Below are 18,541 nucleotides of genomic sequence, written 5' to 3'. Positions count from 1 at the left end.
AGGTAGGCCATTTCCAGCACAAATCCAGGTTTTCTCACACTGCCCCCCCCACACACGCACAAACTCACTCTCCTGTTGGCAATAGCTCATCCAGACTGACCACTCTCCTTACAATGTGTATGATAATCAAGGTGGGCCATTTCCAGCATAAATCCAAGTTTAACAAGAACGTCGGGCGGGGGGGGTTGTGTGTAGGAAAAAACAAGAGGAAATAGGCTACCTTGCATAATGACTTAGCCACTCCCAGTCTCTGGGGGTCTCCCATTCTGGGAGTGGCTAAGTCATTATGCAAGGTAGCCTATTTCCCCTTGTTTTTTCCTACACACACAACCCCCCCCTACGTTCTGGTTAAACTTGGATTTATGCTGGAAATGGCCCACCTTGATTATCATACACATTGTAAGGAGAGTGATCACTTTAGATAAGCTATTACCAGCAGGAGAGTGGGGTGGGAGAAGGTATTGTTTCATGGTCTCTGTGTATATAATGTCTTCTGCAGTTTCCACAGTATGCATCCGATGAAGTGAGCTGTAGTTCACGAAAGCTTATAGATATTGCTCAAATAAATTGGTTAGTCTCTAAGGTGCCACAAGTACTCCTTTTCTTTTTGCGAATACAGACTAACACGGCTGTTACTCTGAAACCTGAAATCTTTTGTTTTGTTTTTGTACCCTTAAGAACTTTCTCTAAGAAATTTAATTGAAATTGCATTACAGGAAGTTTGAGAATTTTGTTGTACGTATCTCAATTAAACATTGCAACAACACATAAGTGTATCCGTTCTGATTACTGGAAAGGGTCATGCCAATCTTGTATTTTGGAAATTAAGCCCATATTGAAGTGTCATAAAAGGTAATCAATAAAACATACCATGGAGTTGTCTCTCTTGCTTTTTTTGTTGGGGAGAAAATAATTTTATTCATCCTTCCAATGTTAAAGTTTCAGAAATGTTTCCAGGAAATATGCAAATATTTCCAGTGAGAGAACTCAGGCTTTGATGTATTCTAATTTTTGTTGAGTTTATTTCTTTGGAGTTCAACGGTGTTTTAATTCTCTTGCTCATCTGTCAGCTTAAGCCCAGCCTATGAGGCCACTGAAGTCCAAGGCATGCCATTCTCATTTCCCTCTTTCTTCTCCCAGACAGCTTGTTCACAGCTCAGAGTATTAAAGTAAGTAAATGGATATTAAGCCTTTATACAGTATCCTTTGGCCTCTCAGGACCAAACTCTTACCTCTCGTTAAGGATTTCACAGCCGTCCTTCCTGTGGCCGTGCCAGGGCTCAAACCAGTTTACCCGCTCACCAGGAGGCAGGAAAGGGCAGAGTTCAGAGTCCCTGTCTAAAATCTGGGCCTACTGTAGGGAGAATGGGCTCTGCACATCTATTCTCCTCACAGAAGTGTGAAATGACCTTTTATCTTAATGAGATGTTCTGAATAAGAACACCTTGTGGAGATGAATAGGGCCTGAAACAATAGCTATGAGATATGTGACCAGCTCCATGTCAGTAGGTGTGCTCAAATCCCCCAGTGTCTCTTCCCCCCCCCCCAGCCATAGTGCTTGTGAGTGTATGCCATGCATGAAACATGCCTGTTCTCAACTCCTCACCCCGTCTCAGCACTGTGTGCTTGGTGCATGCTCCGAGCATGGCTGTTCTCAGCTCCATTCCAGAGAGCAGGCTCCCCAGATCCCAGCTCACACAGAAGGGGGCATGGAGAAGGGCTCAGGGACCCCCTCCCCATGAGAGGTACGACTCCCCCGGTGATAGCTCATGGGGGCAGAGGGAGAAGAGATAGCATTCAGGCTGAAAGGAGAGAGATGTCAGCAACCATTCTCACATCTGCGTAGATCACAGCTCGCTGCTCCAGGCCAATGGGGGCTGCGGGAAGCGGCGCGGGCCGAGGAATGTGCTGGTCGCCCTTTCCGCAGCCCCCATTGGCCTGGCACAACGAACCACGGCCAGTGGGAGCTGTGCTCGGCCGAACCTGCGGATGCGGCAGGTAAACAAACCGGCCCGGCCCTCCAGGGGCTTTCCCTGAACAAGCGGCGGACTGGCTTTGAGAACCACTGGCGTAGAGCATGTGTGAATTCTTCTTTGAGTAGTGTCCCTATGGGTGCTCTACTGTAGGTGTGCTTGAACTCCTGCGTTGCTGACTGGAGAACTTTGATAGTAGTGTCTCTTAGGCCTGCGCATGTGCTGTCTTCCCTCATGCTGCACCATGAGGCTAGCCTGTGCTCATAGGCTAACCCCCCTCAGTTCCTTCTCAACTGCCCCTGGCTAAAGACAGAGCTACTTGCAGTCCATTAGGATCATGCTCTAGTCGCATTTATATAGTTAGTTTGTTGGTATACTGTAGTTGTAAGTCGTTCTTTACTCTTTCATTTTATCCACTAAAAAATAAAAACAAAATCCACAAACTTTATTTTCCTACTTTTCTCCCTGCTGGGGACCCTTCCCCGCAGCAGGCGTGCCTGGTTCAGCAGGCTTTAAGAAGTGCCTCGCTCACAAAGAGGCAATTCTGATTGCAGACAAGCACTCCCACGGCATTCGCTGCCTCAGGGAGGGCCGCATCTAGCAAAAGTGTGGTCTTTGTCAGCAACTCCGGCCACATTCCTGTAAGGACAGAGAGCTCAGGCAGAAGATCATCTTCATGGAGGCAGCTCTCAAACCCTCGCAGGACCTACGCTGCGAGTCCGCAGGTGGACATGAGTCTTCCCCACAGCCCTATACATCTAATGGCTGTGGATCGGAGAAACAGACTGCTGATGCCCTCATAAGTTATCTAAGAGGAGAGTGGGAAGACTCCAAAAGGAGCCTCCAGATAGCTGTAAGTGATCTCCATCTCACTCAGTATCTTTGGCACTGTCGGCACCGAGACCCTCACAGTCTGGTACCCTTAGCCCATGGAAACTGTCAGCAGTTAGTACTGTTGACATGCCCCTGGACCCAAAGGGCACGGGCACTGAGTCATCAGCACTGACAGACAGGAATAATCATTCCGCTATAAAGGTACTACTAGTCGGTGAATCATCATCAGTGCCAACATTGACACCACCTCCAGCAACGGAGCGGCCAGTACAGACAAGATCCCTGCCCCACCCCACCCCATACCAACACCGGGGCGATCAGTACTGGCAGAATTCTTCCATTCCAGTGATCTCTGTATACCGGAAGTACTGGGGTCTCCGCTTCTCGATACCAGGTCCTCTGCACCAAGTCTTTGCTTGGCATGGGAATTGTCACCACTGCCATGCCACACTCCCCCAGTGGTTGGCAGCACCACATTGCGCATCGGACACTTGACAAAATTAACATACTTAGTGATGGACATTGTGGGGGGTTATGTCATTCAGTCATTCAATTTTTTGAAAAATTACCACGGACCTCAAAATTTTTCCCACAGACACGATGCTGACCCCTGCGCTCTCCTACTCTCTAGCAAGAGTTCAGACAGCAAGCCAGAGGAAGAGACGACATAGTACTCCTCTCATGCTCCATATGGTGCTCAATACTAACAAGGCACATACAAGCAGATGGTCCCACAATCATCATTGTGGTACAGCCACCCGTGGATACCGCTGCCGGGCTCTTGCTGCTGCTGCCGCCACCCTGATGCCTCCATTCACACTCTGAAGGATTCCAGGGCTACTTTCTGGTCGTTGGGTAGCTGCATGCCGGGACAAAAGAGATCATTTAGTTCCCAGTCCCAGCATAGACCATATACATCCCAATATCAACCTCAACGCCACTATAAGCCACAAAGAAAAAACGGGAAATTCCCCAAACGCAAATCACTTGGCCTGCAATCTTTGTCATCCCAGCCCTCTTAGTCCAAGCACCAGTTTTGATGGGCAGGTCAAGGCGCCACTAGAGTATTCTCCCCGACTGATACAGCTGACCAACGCTTCACACCCGTTTGGCCACTGATTGGCAGTGTTCTCCAGTGCCTAGGAATGCATAATATTGAACCGTGAACTGGGTACTCTATCCATTTTACCTCCCTACCTCCTCCAGAACACCTTTTCCGTTCACTGGCTGGGATGATTTAATTGGGGATGGGTCCTGCTTTTGAGCAGGGGGTTGGACTAGATGACCTCCTGAGGTCCCTTCCAGCCCTGATATTCTATGATTCTATGATTCACGAGCGTATACTACTACAAGAAGTAAATTGTCTGCTCCAGTTAGGAGCCATAGAACCAGTACCTCAACATCTACAAGGAAGAGGGTTCTACTCTTGTTATTTCCTAATACCAAAGAGGAAGGGAGCCTGGAGACCCATACTAGACCTCAGAGCTCTCAGCAAATTTGTCAAGGCTCAAAAAGTCAAGATGGTTACTTTATTGATGATCATTCCAATGTCGGAACAGGGAGACTGGTTTTTGGCCCTGGACCTTCAGGACACACCTTTTCACATCTCAGTCCTACTGACTCTTAGACGATTTCTCAGATTCACCCTGCGACAAGACCACTACCAATACAAAGTGCTCCCCTTCAGGCTATCGTTGGCCCCAAGAGTATTTTCCAAGGTTCTCTCGGCGGTGCCTACTCATTTATGTTCTCAAGGGATAATGATCTACCCTTATCTCGACGATTGCCTACTCAGAGCCAGATCTCTCTGTGAGGCTCACCGAGTAACCAAAGTGACTGTGCTTGTTTACAGGTCTGGTCCAACAGATCAACACCCAGAAGTCAACCCTCACTCCAGTGCAACGGATGGAATTCATAGGGGCTGAGCTCGACTCATTTCAGGCCAGAGCCCTCTTGCCTCAACACAGATTCCTGTCCTTAGCCACGCTTATAGACACTGTTTAAAGCAGCCTGCAAATATCAGCCAGACTCTGCCTCCAACTCCTGGGGCACATGGCAGTGAGCATGGTGTTAGGCTTCACATGTGATGCCTCCAAATGTGGTTCTGCAGACCAAACAGGGACAGGCTGGACAAATCCCTGTGGCCTCGCACCAGGGTCAAAAACTCCCTAGACTGGTGGAAGAGCCCAAGCAACGTTTGCAAAGGGATCCCTTTCTCCCAAAGCTCACCATCGTTGCTCCTCACCACTGATGCATCACTTATGGGAGTGGGTGCATCTAAATGGCCTCACAACACAAGTGGTCACATGGCACTCCACTATAATTAACAGCATTAATTTAGTGTCTGATCTTTGTGTATGTCTATTTTGATTTTATTGGCGTATAGTGGCGTGGTAAGGCTGCTATAGTAAAGGTTGCATCAAGATTTCTGTTTAAAGGTAGACTTTTCTAAGTCTTCTAAAATTGAGATGCCTACTCAGATTCCTTTGAAATTTGGTGTACCTCAGGAGGGTACAGGATATGGTTAGTGACTCAAATGTTGGGTCATTTGAGGCAGGGCTTATGGAGATATAAGCCCTGAAAAAGCCATTTTTCAAAAGTTTCTAGATAGTGGAGGTTTTGGGTTTTTTGTATGCAGAGCTCGAGATCAAACTGTTGATGTGGTGAGGGTCAAGACGGGCTCAATCTGAGTTTTGCTCAAGGTAATGCATGTGGCACTCACAAAATCTTTGGGGGACCCAAACTTAGAATGATATTTAAGAAAAAATTTTATGCTGTACATGTGCCAATACGGAAACCATTTTATATGCTTTAAAGCTTGACTTTTATAAGTGCTCTAAAATCTGACTAGCCAGAAGTGCCGACTTCCTGAATTCCCGGGGGTGCTCGACCCTGGCTCTGCCTCCGGGCCCACCCTGCTTCTACCTGCACCATTCCGTTCCCTCTCCTGCTTCTTCCTACCCCCACTCCTCCCCCCCCCCAGTGCTTCCTGCATGCTGCTGAACAGCTGATCACCAGCGGGCTGGAGGCGCTGGGGAGAGGGGGAGGAGCTGATCAGCAGGGCCTGCAGGCGGGTGGGAGGCGCTGTGGGGAAGAGGGGGATCTGATCAGGGGGCTGCCGGTGGGTGCTGAGCTCCCATTATTTTCTTCCCATGGGTGCTCCACCCTGGAAAACCCACGGAGTTGGCACCAACGCAACTAGCAACTTTGACTGCTTTGAAATTTGGTTTGCCTTGTATGCAGGTGCAGGATAGTGTTAGCGAGCCAAATTTGGAGTCATTCAACCAAGAGGCTCCTGAGTTACGGTTCTTCTCCCCCCCACCCCCCGCCACCATTCCCCCCACCCTCCCCACAAAAAAAAGTTTCCTTCTGCTGCCTTGTACTGTTAAACTGAGATGAAATAATGACTGGATGAATCATGGATCTGGTTGAGATTAATGGCTGTGAACTCACTCTTCAATTAACTTAACTAAGGATAAGTGAATCACAAGTCCAAGCCTAAGACAAAGAGTTTTGGACTGAGTGGCTGGAGGCTGTTATTTGTGAGTCATGGATGGCAATTCTATTTTGGGGGGATTGTAATCAAAGCAGCTAAGGAAAAAATTAGACGTGACTGTATCCTGGGAGGGGGCCAGTTATTAGGGTACAAAAGAGTGGAAGGATGAGGGGGAGGGGTTTGAGGCTGCAGCAAGGAGAAGGGGGATATGGGGTGGGCGCTAACTGGGAATGGGGTAGTAGGGGAATGGAGAGAAGTTGGGGGCTCAGGTGAGATAAGCATGGGGGTTAGGGAGTGGGGGGTATGGGATACTGGGAAGTGGGGAGTGAGTGGCAAGAGGACTTGGAGCATAGGGGCAAAGGCACTTGTCAGCTTCATTCACCCCTTCAGTGTGTGTGCCCATATCTGGGGGGCTTTTGCCCCTCTGGGGGTGTCTGAGTCCCTCTTATGCCCCCTTGGTATGTGTCAGGATCTGGGGGTCCCATGCCCATCTACAAGATTTCCTCCCACCCTCACTTACATGAGTCAGGTTTGGGCGGGGACTCGCTCTTTTATGAGTGTCTGAGGCCCCCTCCCCCAGATCCTGGCTGACGTGGGGGCTGGAAGTTCTGCCCCTTCGTGTGGGAGGCTGAAAACAGGCATACTTCGTGCATATCCCAGGCTCTAAAACCACCAGAAAGGGCATGGGAACACCCACTGAGATGAATGGAGCAGTTAACACATTTGAGTTATCCTTTTAGGTTCTGTTCATCACCATGGGGTGTTCTCATGCTGAGAATATCACATTGAGATGAACGGACCACTTCACACCTTTCAGAACCTCCTCTGCTGCAGATGGGTGTGTAGAGCAGCTCTTTCCCTCCATCATCCCGCAATCTTTCCTGTTTAAAGGACGATGCTTCTAAATGCTCTAAAATCCTCTTGCTGCTCAGATTTTCCTGAAATTTGTTACACTTTGTGGGAGTGTAGAGTAGGATTAGTGATCAAAATTTGAGGTCATTTGAGCCAACAGTTCTACAGTGGTTTAACTGGATATTTTTTTCTGGTCTATCAAAAAGTTTCCAGGTGGGTTTTTGCACAGCGCTAGAGATCAAACTATTGATACATGATGCAGGTCAAAATTGGTCAATTTTTTTTTAATGTAAGGTAGAGTATGGCATTCACTAAATCTCTGAGGGACCCAAATTGTGAACAGTTAATAAGAACATGTTCACTTCTTCACGTGCATAGGTGTGCAGTCAGGAAGGATTACAATGTACATGCACCAGTGATGGGGAAAAAAAAGAAAATATGAGTGGTTTCCAGGCAGCTACTTTGTACTTGTCTCTGCAGTTTGATGGAATTTGCTGAGGCCATTGCCACTGATCAACTGCCAACTGTAGTTTCTAGTCTGAACCTTTGCATACCTGTCCACTAAAGATTTAATAACTCTTGTTGCTTGCTACACGTTGTCTCTTGTATTATATATATTTTTAATTATATGGGGATGTATACTGTGAACACAGCAGAACAGTAAGCAGCTAGTCTAACCAAAATCTTTGTTATGTTGGGTGGGGAGGAGCTGGAGACGGAGGAATGTGTATGTCGGGGCGGGGCGAGGGGGGGAAGAGGATGGGTGTTAGGCAAGCCTTGGATTAGTTATTTAAGTAAATCTGTATTTTACTAGCCCCAGAGGAAGTTGGAGGGGGCAAGTGGCTACTTCCTGATCTTGGGGCAGATTAATGTAGTGTTTCCAAAGAGTGTGATGCTGCAATCCATATGTTTATGGAAATATGTTTATAAGTGTGAATATGATGTAACTGGAATATGCTTCATGCAAAAGGTCTCTTGTAAGGTATCATAACAAAGCTTATAATCTACTAGTGTGTTCATCCTATTTGTATGAATGTATCATTCTTGTATCTGAAGCTAGAAATATGAAGTATTACTCTGAAGTCCTATTGTAATTATTCAAAGTGTGAGCCATTAATGGTGGTTTAGAATCTTGATGGCTCCCATTAATTCGGACAATTGGTTGTAAATGGCTCTGTTTACTTGTAAGCCTTCCTATATACCTGGGTGCCAGCCAGTGAGTAATGGGGTCTCATAGGACATGTGACCATGTCACCTGGTACTGGAATCCATCTTAAACCTGGTGCTTTTCCATTTAGAAGGAGGGGTGGGGACCCAGAGACAAAAGATTCCTGTCTTTTGCCAAAGCCATAAAAGGGGGTGGAACAGGACAAAGGGGGCTGCCAGTCATGAGAAATCCCCCAGTTACCACCTGAACTGGAACTAACAAGAACTATACTGGGGAAAGGAATGGGCCCAGACTAAGACTAAGTATAGTCTGTGAAAGAAGCTTATTGGAACATCTCTGAGGGTGTATTCCTGTATTCCTTTTCTAAAATGTATTAGGCTTAGACTAGAGTGTTTTGTTTTATTTTGCTTGGTAACTTACTTTGTTCTGTCTGTTATTACTTGAAACCACTTAAATCCTACTTTATATACTTAATAAAATCACTTTTTTTGTTTATTAATTAACCCAGAGTAAGTGATTAATACCTGGGGGAGCAAACAACTATGCATCTCTCTCTATCAGTATTATAGAGGGTGGACAATTTATGAGCTTACCCTGTATAAGCTTTATACAGAGTAAAACTGATTTATTTGGGGGTTGGATCCCTTTGGGAACTGGGTGTCTGGGTGCTAGAGATAGGTGACTTGCTGAGCAGTTTTTGGTTAAAGTCTGCAGCTCTGGGGGCGTGGACCAGACCTGGATCTGTGTTGCAGCAGACTAGCATGTCTGGCTCAACAAGGCAGGTTTCTGGAGTCTCAAGCTGGCAGTGGAAAACTGGCTCAGAGGTAATTTCAGCATGTCAGGTGACAGTCTCAAGGGGGTTTCTGTGACTGAACCCGTCACAGACAGTATGGAGGTTTGGAGCTGACAGCACAGATACGCTGACCACTGAGGGAAAAGAAATGTGCTGCCAGAATTATCATTGTGTGGATTCTAGGCGATTCCTTGAACATGAGTTTGCAGAAGTTTGTGTGAGAGCCAGGAGTACACCAGGGTCGTCAATTATTTTTTGTCAAGGTCCAAACTTCTTGGTTAAGATATAGCGAAGGTCCAGACTCCAGAGAAATATTTTTCATACCACAAAGTGCCCTTGTTCAAAGAACACATACAATACTGTGAAATATACCCAGCGCCTATATTGCTTATATTTTACTGCATTAAATAAAAAATAAAATCAAACTACTGTATAACCTAAAAATAACCTCCAAGAAAGATATAATTTGAGACTTTGAGAAAGTACTTAGATAAAATATAAAACAAATGCAAATATTTGCATAAAAACACTTTCAGAAAACTGTTTTAAGTTTTGAATGAGTTTTGTCAAATACAGTTGTTGTAATGTAAGCATATCCGCATATAGATAAACATATTCAAAACTTTTCAGCCTTTTGTGGTTTATCAGAGTTTGAAAGAAAATAACACTTAGTACACATGAACTCTTTATCTTCTGTGATTCAAGTCTTTCCAATAACAAATACACACCCACCTACACGTGTATTAAGCAAAAGAATCATGAATAATTACTGTGAAATACTTGTTAAAACTGTAGTTTCGCTACTGAAAATGTAATTTTATACAGCAATGCAAATTTAAAATAAAATAGATGTGAATAATGTATAACTATAGTACTCGCAGTGGAAAAAGTGGTTTCAGAGTAACAGCCGTGTTAGTCTGTATTCGCAAAAAGAAAAGGAGGACTTGTGGCACCTTAGAGACTAACCAATTTATTAGAGCATAAGCTTTCGTGAGCTACAGCTCACTTCCTCAGCTACAGCTGTAGCTCACGAAAGCTTATGCTCAAATAAATTGGTTAGTCTCTAAAGGTGCCACAAGTACTCCTTTTCTTCTGAACTGTGTGTTGCAGTGATGACTTCGATCGAAGGAAGGAGACAAGTTTAATCACCATTGACATTACATTAGCATACTCCTAGCTAAGCTTTGCACAAAGCGCAGTTTGGTGGATTACACAATGATAGGAAATCAAATTGGAGTTCAGATCTTGCACACAGATCTCAACTCAATGTTCTGCAAGGGGATGACATACCACAAACAACCTCAACTCTTCATTAACTACGTTTTTTTGCAATAGAATAGAATTCACATAGATGAGAATCAGAAAGACTGTGAATGTGTCATCACTTTGCGTAATGCAAGGGGAGGAGCTGATAGTATACCCTAGTGGCCAGTCAAATAATTTTCTAATGTACAGGCCAACAAGATACTTAATTAACTTTGAAATGAACAAATAAGTGAGAAACCAATAAACTAGGTTTTAAATCAAGATAAAGGTATTTGTAAGCGCATTCTCTATAGACTCAATTGTTAAAATTATTTTAGAATTATTTTCTATAATTATTTAAATTCTTTAACTATCTGAAATCTGCATCCCTTTCTCTCACTTTGTCCTGTCTGTGTAGATTGAAAACTGTTTGGGGCAGGGACTGTCTCTTACCATCTGTTTGTGCAGCACATAGAGCAATGGAGGCCTGATCTCAGTTGGGTTCATATGCTACCATAATGCCAAAAATAGATATTATGTATGATTTCTTTTAATATGTCTCCCCCCCAGTATTGCAATTTAAACCAGTTTCTCTTTTAAAAAAAAACACCCTAACTTTTCAATTTAAATTGACTTTCGGGGTTGTAGAGAATAACAGCTTGACAAGCAATATCCTGACATTGAATTGCCCTTTAAATTTAATATGCCTGGGCTCCCCTCTCAGACAGCCTGCTGTCTGAATGGTACAGTGACAGATGCTAGGCTCCACACACAGAATGTCTCTTGTCTTTTTATTGTGCAGAGCTCTGATGGCTCCTTCAGGGCTCCTGCTGTTGATCTGGGGTCTGTCTCAAACCGTGCTTTTTCACTCACAGCAAGAGGAACCCAAGATTTCGATATTTTTAAAATTTCAGAAGGGCAAAGGGGGCAGGAAATGCAACCCCATTTGTTATCCTAGTAAGTCTTGCAGCACACTTTTCCTGTCAGGTTGGACAGACACAGTTCCTACCATTGACTGATACCTCTCTATTTTAAATAGATAGATATTTTAAATGGATACATATTTTGTGTGGGGTGAATACAAGTTTCTCTGGTCTTCCCTCTCCCTCACAACTTTGGACCTGATTGATCCTGATCTTCAGTGGACTGCTACTATGTTAAAAAATCCTGTTTAGTGCTGTGCAGTTGTCATGCGTCAATCATCCCTGCCTTCCTGGTATAGAAATTTCTGAAAGGATCTTCCTCTCTCCTCTTCTTCCTAATTTACAGTATGCTAAACACTGAATCAGCATCAAAGACCAATTATCAGAACAGGCGAAGTGATGATGCAGATGTCTTAAGTCCAAAAACTGATGCATGCTAATCAGCTTGGCACTTACATCTTTGCATCCAGTGGCTGACTCTTCCTGTGTGTGTGTGTGTGTGTGTTCAACTCTGTGAGAGGAAGTCACTGAACTGGGACCTAGTATATCTAGGTTCAGTTCTCAGCATTGCCACAGACTTCCTGTGTGACCTTGGGTAAATCACTTTCTCGCTCTTTTCATTTCCCATCTGTACAATGGGGATATTTCCTTTCTTCTGCCCTTTATCTTATTTATCTAGATGTAATCTCTTTGAGGGAGGGACTGTCTCTTACTTTGTGTTTATACAGTGCTTAGTACAGTAGTGCCCTGATTTTTCTTGAGTTCTCTAGGCCAGTGGTTCTCAACCAGAGGTACGCATACCCCCTGGGGACGTGCAGAGGTCTTCTAGATCGTACATCAATTCATTTGGATATTTGCCTAGTTTTATAAAAGTCTACATAAAAAGCACTAGTGAAGTCAGTACAAACTAGAATTTCATACCAATAATTTGTTTATACTGCTCTATATACGGAAATGTAAGTGCAATATTTACATTGAAAATGATTTATAAATATACGGTAAAAATGAGACAGTACACAATTTTTCAGTAACCGCGTGATGTAATACTTCTGTATTTTTATGTCTGATTTTGTAAGCAAGTAATTTTTTAAATGAGATGTAACTTGGGGATACCAAGACAAATCAGACTCCTGAAAGGGATACAATAACCTAGAAAGGTTGAGAACCACTACTCTAGGCACTACTGTCATACAAATAACACCTAATTTTCTGTTACTTTTTGTTATGAATGTAGCGTACCTCAAGCCATAAATCTTAATATGTCTTCAGCTATTATATCACATGAGGTAGTTAGTCTGGATCTAATGGCAATTTGCATTGTTCTTTCCCTCTTGTATTCTCACTTTCACCAAATGACCCTTGGTCTCCTCCTTATCTATGCTTGTCCTTCTGACTACTGAGAATTCGTCGTGTTGATGTAGAAGTAATACCAAGCCTCTAAAGTGATTGCCACCTTAGTTCTTAAAAGTGCCTTTATTGAAATTTTGTTTAATTCACAATGCCTTTTTGAAACATCATGGGTACAATTACTTGTAATTCTTTTGCCAGAAGGTGATCATTGTAATATGTTTCACCATTATCAGTATAATCATTGCCCTCTCGTGGAGTCCGGCAGTGCCATGGCACACTGACCCTCAGCTGTGCCATTCTTAGGCAAGGGCTGTCGGTGCTCCAGCTGCTATTGCTCTAGCACTACATGGTTTCCAAAGAGTACTCCAGCAGCCACCCCACTCTGACCAACCCAGGCACCTGTCTCAGTGAGCCACTCTTCGCCAATTGCTCTCTGAATTGCCAGGGAGCCTTCCACCTGCTCCTCACTTCTGACCCTGCAGCACAGGAAAGAAAAACAACGGATCAACTGCTGGCAGAGTCATTGTGCTAATCTAGAATTCCAAAGCCATTAAGCCAACAGAAACTAACTGGCTGATTAAACACTTCCTTAAAAATCTGAGGATTTCGCTGTTTGGGGGAGAGAGGCTTTGGACTCTGAGGTCTCCAGCAACATGGCAGCCAAGCATCCTGCTCAGGAGTTGCTAGAAAGCAATACAAGCCAGCCAATTATTTGTAGTGATTTAGTCCTTTTTCAGAGTAGGAGCTGTGTTAGTCTGTATCCGTAAAAAGAAAAGGAGGACTTGTGGCACCTTAGAGACTAACCAATTTATTAGAGCATAAGCTTTCGTGAGTTACAGCTCACTTCATCGGATGCATGCAGTGGAAAATATAGTGGGGAGATTTTATATACACAGAGAACATGAAACAATGGGTGTTACCATACAGACTGTAACAAGAGTGATCAGGAAAGGTGAGCTATTACCAGCGGAGGGACCTGTTTCACTGACTAAAGTTCATAAACTGGTAAGTATAACAGCATTTTATATGTCTTGATGAATGGAAGCTATGTGGTCATAACTGTCTAGTATATTTAGCAAAACTTTTCATAGTATCTGTTTCAAGCTGGGAGACAAAAATAAGAAAAATATCTTTTTTCTCTCCACCCACCCCCCTCCTGTAGTCTAGGATCCCACCTAGCAATGATTTCAAAGTTGGTATGAAACTGGAAGCCCACGACCCACGCAATGTTACCTCAGTGTGTATAGCTACAGTAATTGGAATCACTGGTGCCAGATTAAGGTTACGGCTTGATGGAAGTGATAACAAAAATGACTTTTGGAGACTTGTGGATTCTTGTGACATACAGCCAATTGGGACCTGTGAAAAGAAAGGGGGGATGCTCCAGCCGCCACTCGGTAAGGAACAATGTTTCTGAACTAATGACATAGTATATGTGATTCACAGGATGCTGCTCTTTTGTGGTTAGTGTTATCTTGTTTTCTTGGGAAGTGCTGCTTGAAATAATGGTTCAAGTGAAATGTTAACAAAAGAAGGATAAATGTTAAGTAAAAAAGCTAATAAAGAGAGTAAATGAACTGGACTCCACTTTGTGTATTACTGTGTCTAGGAATGGATAGAGAAATTTAGAATTTGAGCATGAGTTCTACTATCCAAAAATGTTTCCCTCTTCCCAGAATCCCCCCACTAATCATGAGGAGGGACAGATCCCCAATGGCCTTTTCAGTGACTGCTTGATGGGTTACACATAAATATTACGTTAGTCTAGTTAATTTATTCCCCTTCACCCCATAATTTATAGAGAACTGTGGCATTACCTTGTGGTACCCAGGGCCTCTACATTACTTTCAGTTGTGGAGAAGAGTCCCAAAGTGCTTCCTAAAGCCACATTTCTTAGAACTTGTATGAAGCTCCTGAGTTTGGGTCTCTGGTGTATCAGGTGCACTGCAGAAAAGGGAGAGACATTTTTAAAATTTTAATAATTCAAAAAACGGACAAACTCAAAATGATTTCCACAGGAGTTTAATTAAATTTTTTTAAGCAAAATGAAATGCATTTAAAGTACGTTCTTGCCAGGACAAGGTCCTAAATGCCTCTTCCCATAAAACTCAAAGGAGTAACAGCTCCTGTTGTGGTTTTTTGCTTTCTTTTCTCTTCTACTTCCTATCTAGTTTAAGAGTCGGCTGACTGAAGTGAGGGTGCATTTTCTATCTTTCACTCACTCTGCATGTTTCATTCACTCTTTTCTCATTCGTAGTCTAGGCTAGCTCTTGGATGAGAAAGGAGACAGAGGGACCTACATTGCTTCAAATCTTTTTCTCTTACACTTCTGTACCACTGTATGTGGTGATAGTAATTTTCCAAATATATGTATCAGAGAATGGGAGCAAATGTAGTACGTGTTTCCTGGTTTTAGACTGATAACTTAGCACTACACTCTTTATTGCTGCACTACAGAAGCCAGCAGTCCCTTGCCACTGTCCTTCCAGAAGTCATCTTCACCACATAATTTTCCTGCACACTCAGATATCCATAGTTTCCTTTCCAAAAAATTCCTCCCATATTTGGACAGGACTAAACTCAAGAGTGTTTTGCTCACTTAACGATGATGATGGTGGTGATGCATGAATCAGAATAGAATCTAGGTTACCCTTTTTGTATTAAAGGTCTGCTCAGGCCCAGACCCAAACTAGTCCCAAATCCACCCCATCTGAGCCCAAGAGTGTTGTCATTTTCCAACCTGACCCTGACCTTTCCCTCCAAACCTGAGTTAGCAGCGCCTCTGCCACCTCCTGCCCATGGGATTGGTGTGATGGTGGCAGCTGCTTTTCCCAATCCTGCCGGCTGCCAGCCCCTGCTGCATTGTGTGTGTGTTCTTTGGAGTGAGAGGTGCAGCACACTTACTTGGCAGTGCATACTATTCAACAAGGCAGAGGTGGCTGGAGGAGTGGGGCATGCAGCCACCACTATGCCAACCTCCTGGGCAAGAGAGAGACTTCAGAGGTGACCTGACCCAAGCCTCAGAGGTTCAGGTTGTTTTCTGACCCAATCCAAACCTGATACTTATAGTTGGGTTCCATCAAGTTCTGGTAGAATTGCAGGGACCTACTCTACTTCTATCAAATACTGGTTTAGCACTCAACAGACTCTGGTTCCAGGTGCTTAGCCAGTGTCTTCTACCAGTTTAGACTTTACCAGACTTTCTTTAAAACCTGGCAGCAGGCGTGTACTGCTTAATGTTATTTTTTATATTTAAATTAGGTAACTTTAATTATAATTTTAGGCTTTAATATAGATTGTCAATTTCAAATATAATTCTAAATAGCTTTATTTTTGTTTTTAAAAAGTGTTTAATATAAATGATTTTTAAAATTTTTTTTACGCACCTGGTTTTAAACCACAACCACACTTTCAAAAGTAAACACATTCTGTACTGTGGTATTGACATTACTATGGCATTTCCTATACTTATAATGTATCATGTATGCTGTGGTGAAGTATACTTAGTGTGGTCTAAAGTATTTTACTCTGTAAGGTTGCCTGCAGAATATAGTTGGCTGGGATTGTATTCTGACTTTCCAAGACCCTCAGCAAATTTAAACAGCTGCCATTTTATAAAACTAACCAGTCAGAGAACATTTTCTTTCCTTTTCCCCAACAACACAAATGCATAATTTTGCCTAAAAATTATACTCCTAAAACAGTTATTCTAATTAAATGTAGCACATATGAGGATATGGTATAAAGTTTTTATCAAAACTTGTTAAGAGTAATCTTCGTAATTCAATGCTGACTTCGTTCATGGGAATACAACAATCTTAAATTTATGCTGATAAAACCTTTGATACCATACTAACATGTTTTTCCTAAGTATAATAAAGGGAATATAAATATTAATACTTCTTTGGTCAAAATAGAAACAGGAAGACCTTTTCACTTGCACTCAGTAATCATACTTGACAATAAACCTAAGCAACCACTTTATGGTGGTCAGCGTTTACCAACCGTTAACCACACAGTGTTTTCCCATGTAGCACAGTAGGTCTTTTCTGTCTCTGATCAGCGTAACTTATAGAAAAAAGAACAAAAATGTCCAGTAACTACCATAAATAAAAACCATTGAACAACAACTCTAGTATGTTTTTGTTTTCAAGTTTATTATTTAAATGCCTACTTTTACTTCCTTTCCTTGGTTCCCTCAGTGATCATGGTATTTTGTGCTTTCAATTGAGGATTTCATGACTTTTAATTAACAGTTCCTCTTCCTTCCCCCCTTTCTCCCCCCCCCCCCCCAAAATATCCTGGTAAACTTGACCCTGACCTACAGGGCTTTGTGCATTCTAATATTTTCACATTAATATTTGGGAAATGCTTCATCTATGGACTTCTAAGTACTGGGTGGATATTTTGAGAGAGATTTTTGTTCTGTTACTGTATCATTGGCAGATGGATAAACAAGTGCTTGGGATCCTTGAAGTAACTGTTCAGCTAAAGTTAAGAAATATAGAATGAGACTCCGTATCTCTTTTCTACCTGTGATATTCCACTAGACCACCAGGAGGAGCCCACTCTTAGTCCAACAGTGAAATACTCAGTACAGTAAGTCCAGAGTTAATCACTAGAGAGCCGTCTGGATGTTTGTGTATTACTCTGACTGCTGAGGAAAATGGTTGTATTCCTGGAGAGGAGAAAGATAGAGTAGATGGTCACGGCTGTATTGTAGTTCACTTACACTCCCAGATGCAGGAAAAATGCAGGTACCTAATGGCATCAGAGAACTTTTGGGCAGACTGATCTTATATCAAGTACAAATTGGGTCTCCGCTATGGCTGGTCCTCAGGTACTAAGTCATATTATGTTGCAAGGCTCAGTTAATATTTGTTTTGAGATCTGCTGGTGGAAAGGTGAAGTGTGAAGTACTATTAAAATATCACTCTATTCTACTCCAAAACTGAACCTTCCAAATGTTGTGTGAGGGAGATAACCAGAATGGAGCAGCAATTTGCTTTGTGTGGGTCTGTGATCTATTTAAAGTGTTTCAAAATACAGTGCTTGTGCCACTGTAACTATATTGCTTTAGGACCAGATATAGTTAAAGCAGTATAACCCACTAACGTGGATGCAATTATTACCAGTATGAAGGTGCTTTGGTTGGTATCGAAATAGGCTACGCTGATATTAGCACTTTTATATTGGTTTAACTACACTTACACTAGCTGGTTGCGCCACTTTAACTTTATCTGTTCCTAAACTAATACAGTGGTACAAAAAATGTGTTTAGACCAGTCTATGGCCAGTGATGTCCTTGTGTTCAGATTGCCATTCCTGTTCATTGAAATTATTTGAAATGTTGTACCTAATAAGCAAATGGTTTTTGTATTATCCAGGAATTCACGTTTGACTCCTCTCATGATGATAGTCAGCCATTCTATTGCATAGTTTATTCAGAAAAGAAATAGTCACATATTGTCCCTCCAGTCCTTGATTCTTTAGCAGTAGCTAGGTTCCAACACTCAAACATCCTGGCATAGATAGATACATTTTTGAAAAAGCCTTCTTGGCACTTTTGCAGCATCCTGTTCCTGGGTAAAGCTGGGAGCCAATTGGGTGTATAATTGCCTCCTGCTAGACACTTACACAACTGATTTTCTCAATTGGAATGGAGCCTGCTGGTCCCAACATTTGTGCATTGTATTCACTTACATTTTAATGAAGAATTTTGGCATGGAAACGTTCTCCACTTTATGCAATTGCAATGTGATGCATACACTTATCAAGATGTTTCATTTCTATCATTCCCTGTTTTATGTTCTTGTCTTTGTAATTAAAGGATGTATTGTTTCACTGAGATTTGTTTGCACTTCCTTGTTTCTTTTTGTGAAGGACTCTGGTGAAAGAGCCTCAATG

At 42.9% G+C, this 18,541-nt stretch overlaps 1 protein-coding gene across 7 annotated transcripts in view; it reads left to right on the top strand.

Moving 5' to 3' along the window:
- Nucleotides 1-18,541, top strand: part of SCML2 (Scm polycomb group protein like 2) — a 131,050-nt gene that overhangs the window by 54,071 nt on the left and 58,438 nt on the right. For 6 of the 7 annotated variants that reach the window (XM_073356349.1, XM_073356387.1, XM_073356359.1 and 3 more), the window contains one exon: nt 13,797-14,031. In XM_073356349.1, the coding sequence (XP_073212450.1) occupies nt 13,797-14,031 (235 nt within the window). The remainder of the gene's footprint in view (nt 1-13,796; nt 14,032-18,541) is intronic. The other variant, XM_073356406.1, reaches the window with a different exon arrangement.

This window comes from Lepidochelys kempii, chromosome 1, assembly GCF_965140265.1.
Source record: "Lepidochelys kempii isolate rLepKem1 chromosome 1, rLepKem1.hap2, whole genome shotgun sequence".
Classification (NCBI taxonomy): domain Eukaryota; kingdom Metazoa; phylum Chordata; order Testudines; family Cheloniidae; genus Lepidochelys; species Lepidochelys kempii.
Note: the sequence above shows the minus strand (reverse complement) of the source record. Positions and strands in the feature narration are given on the sequence as shown.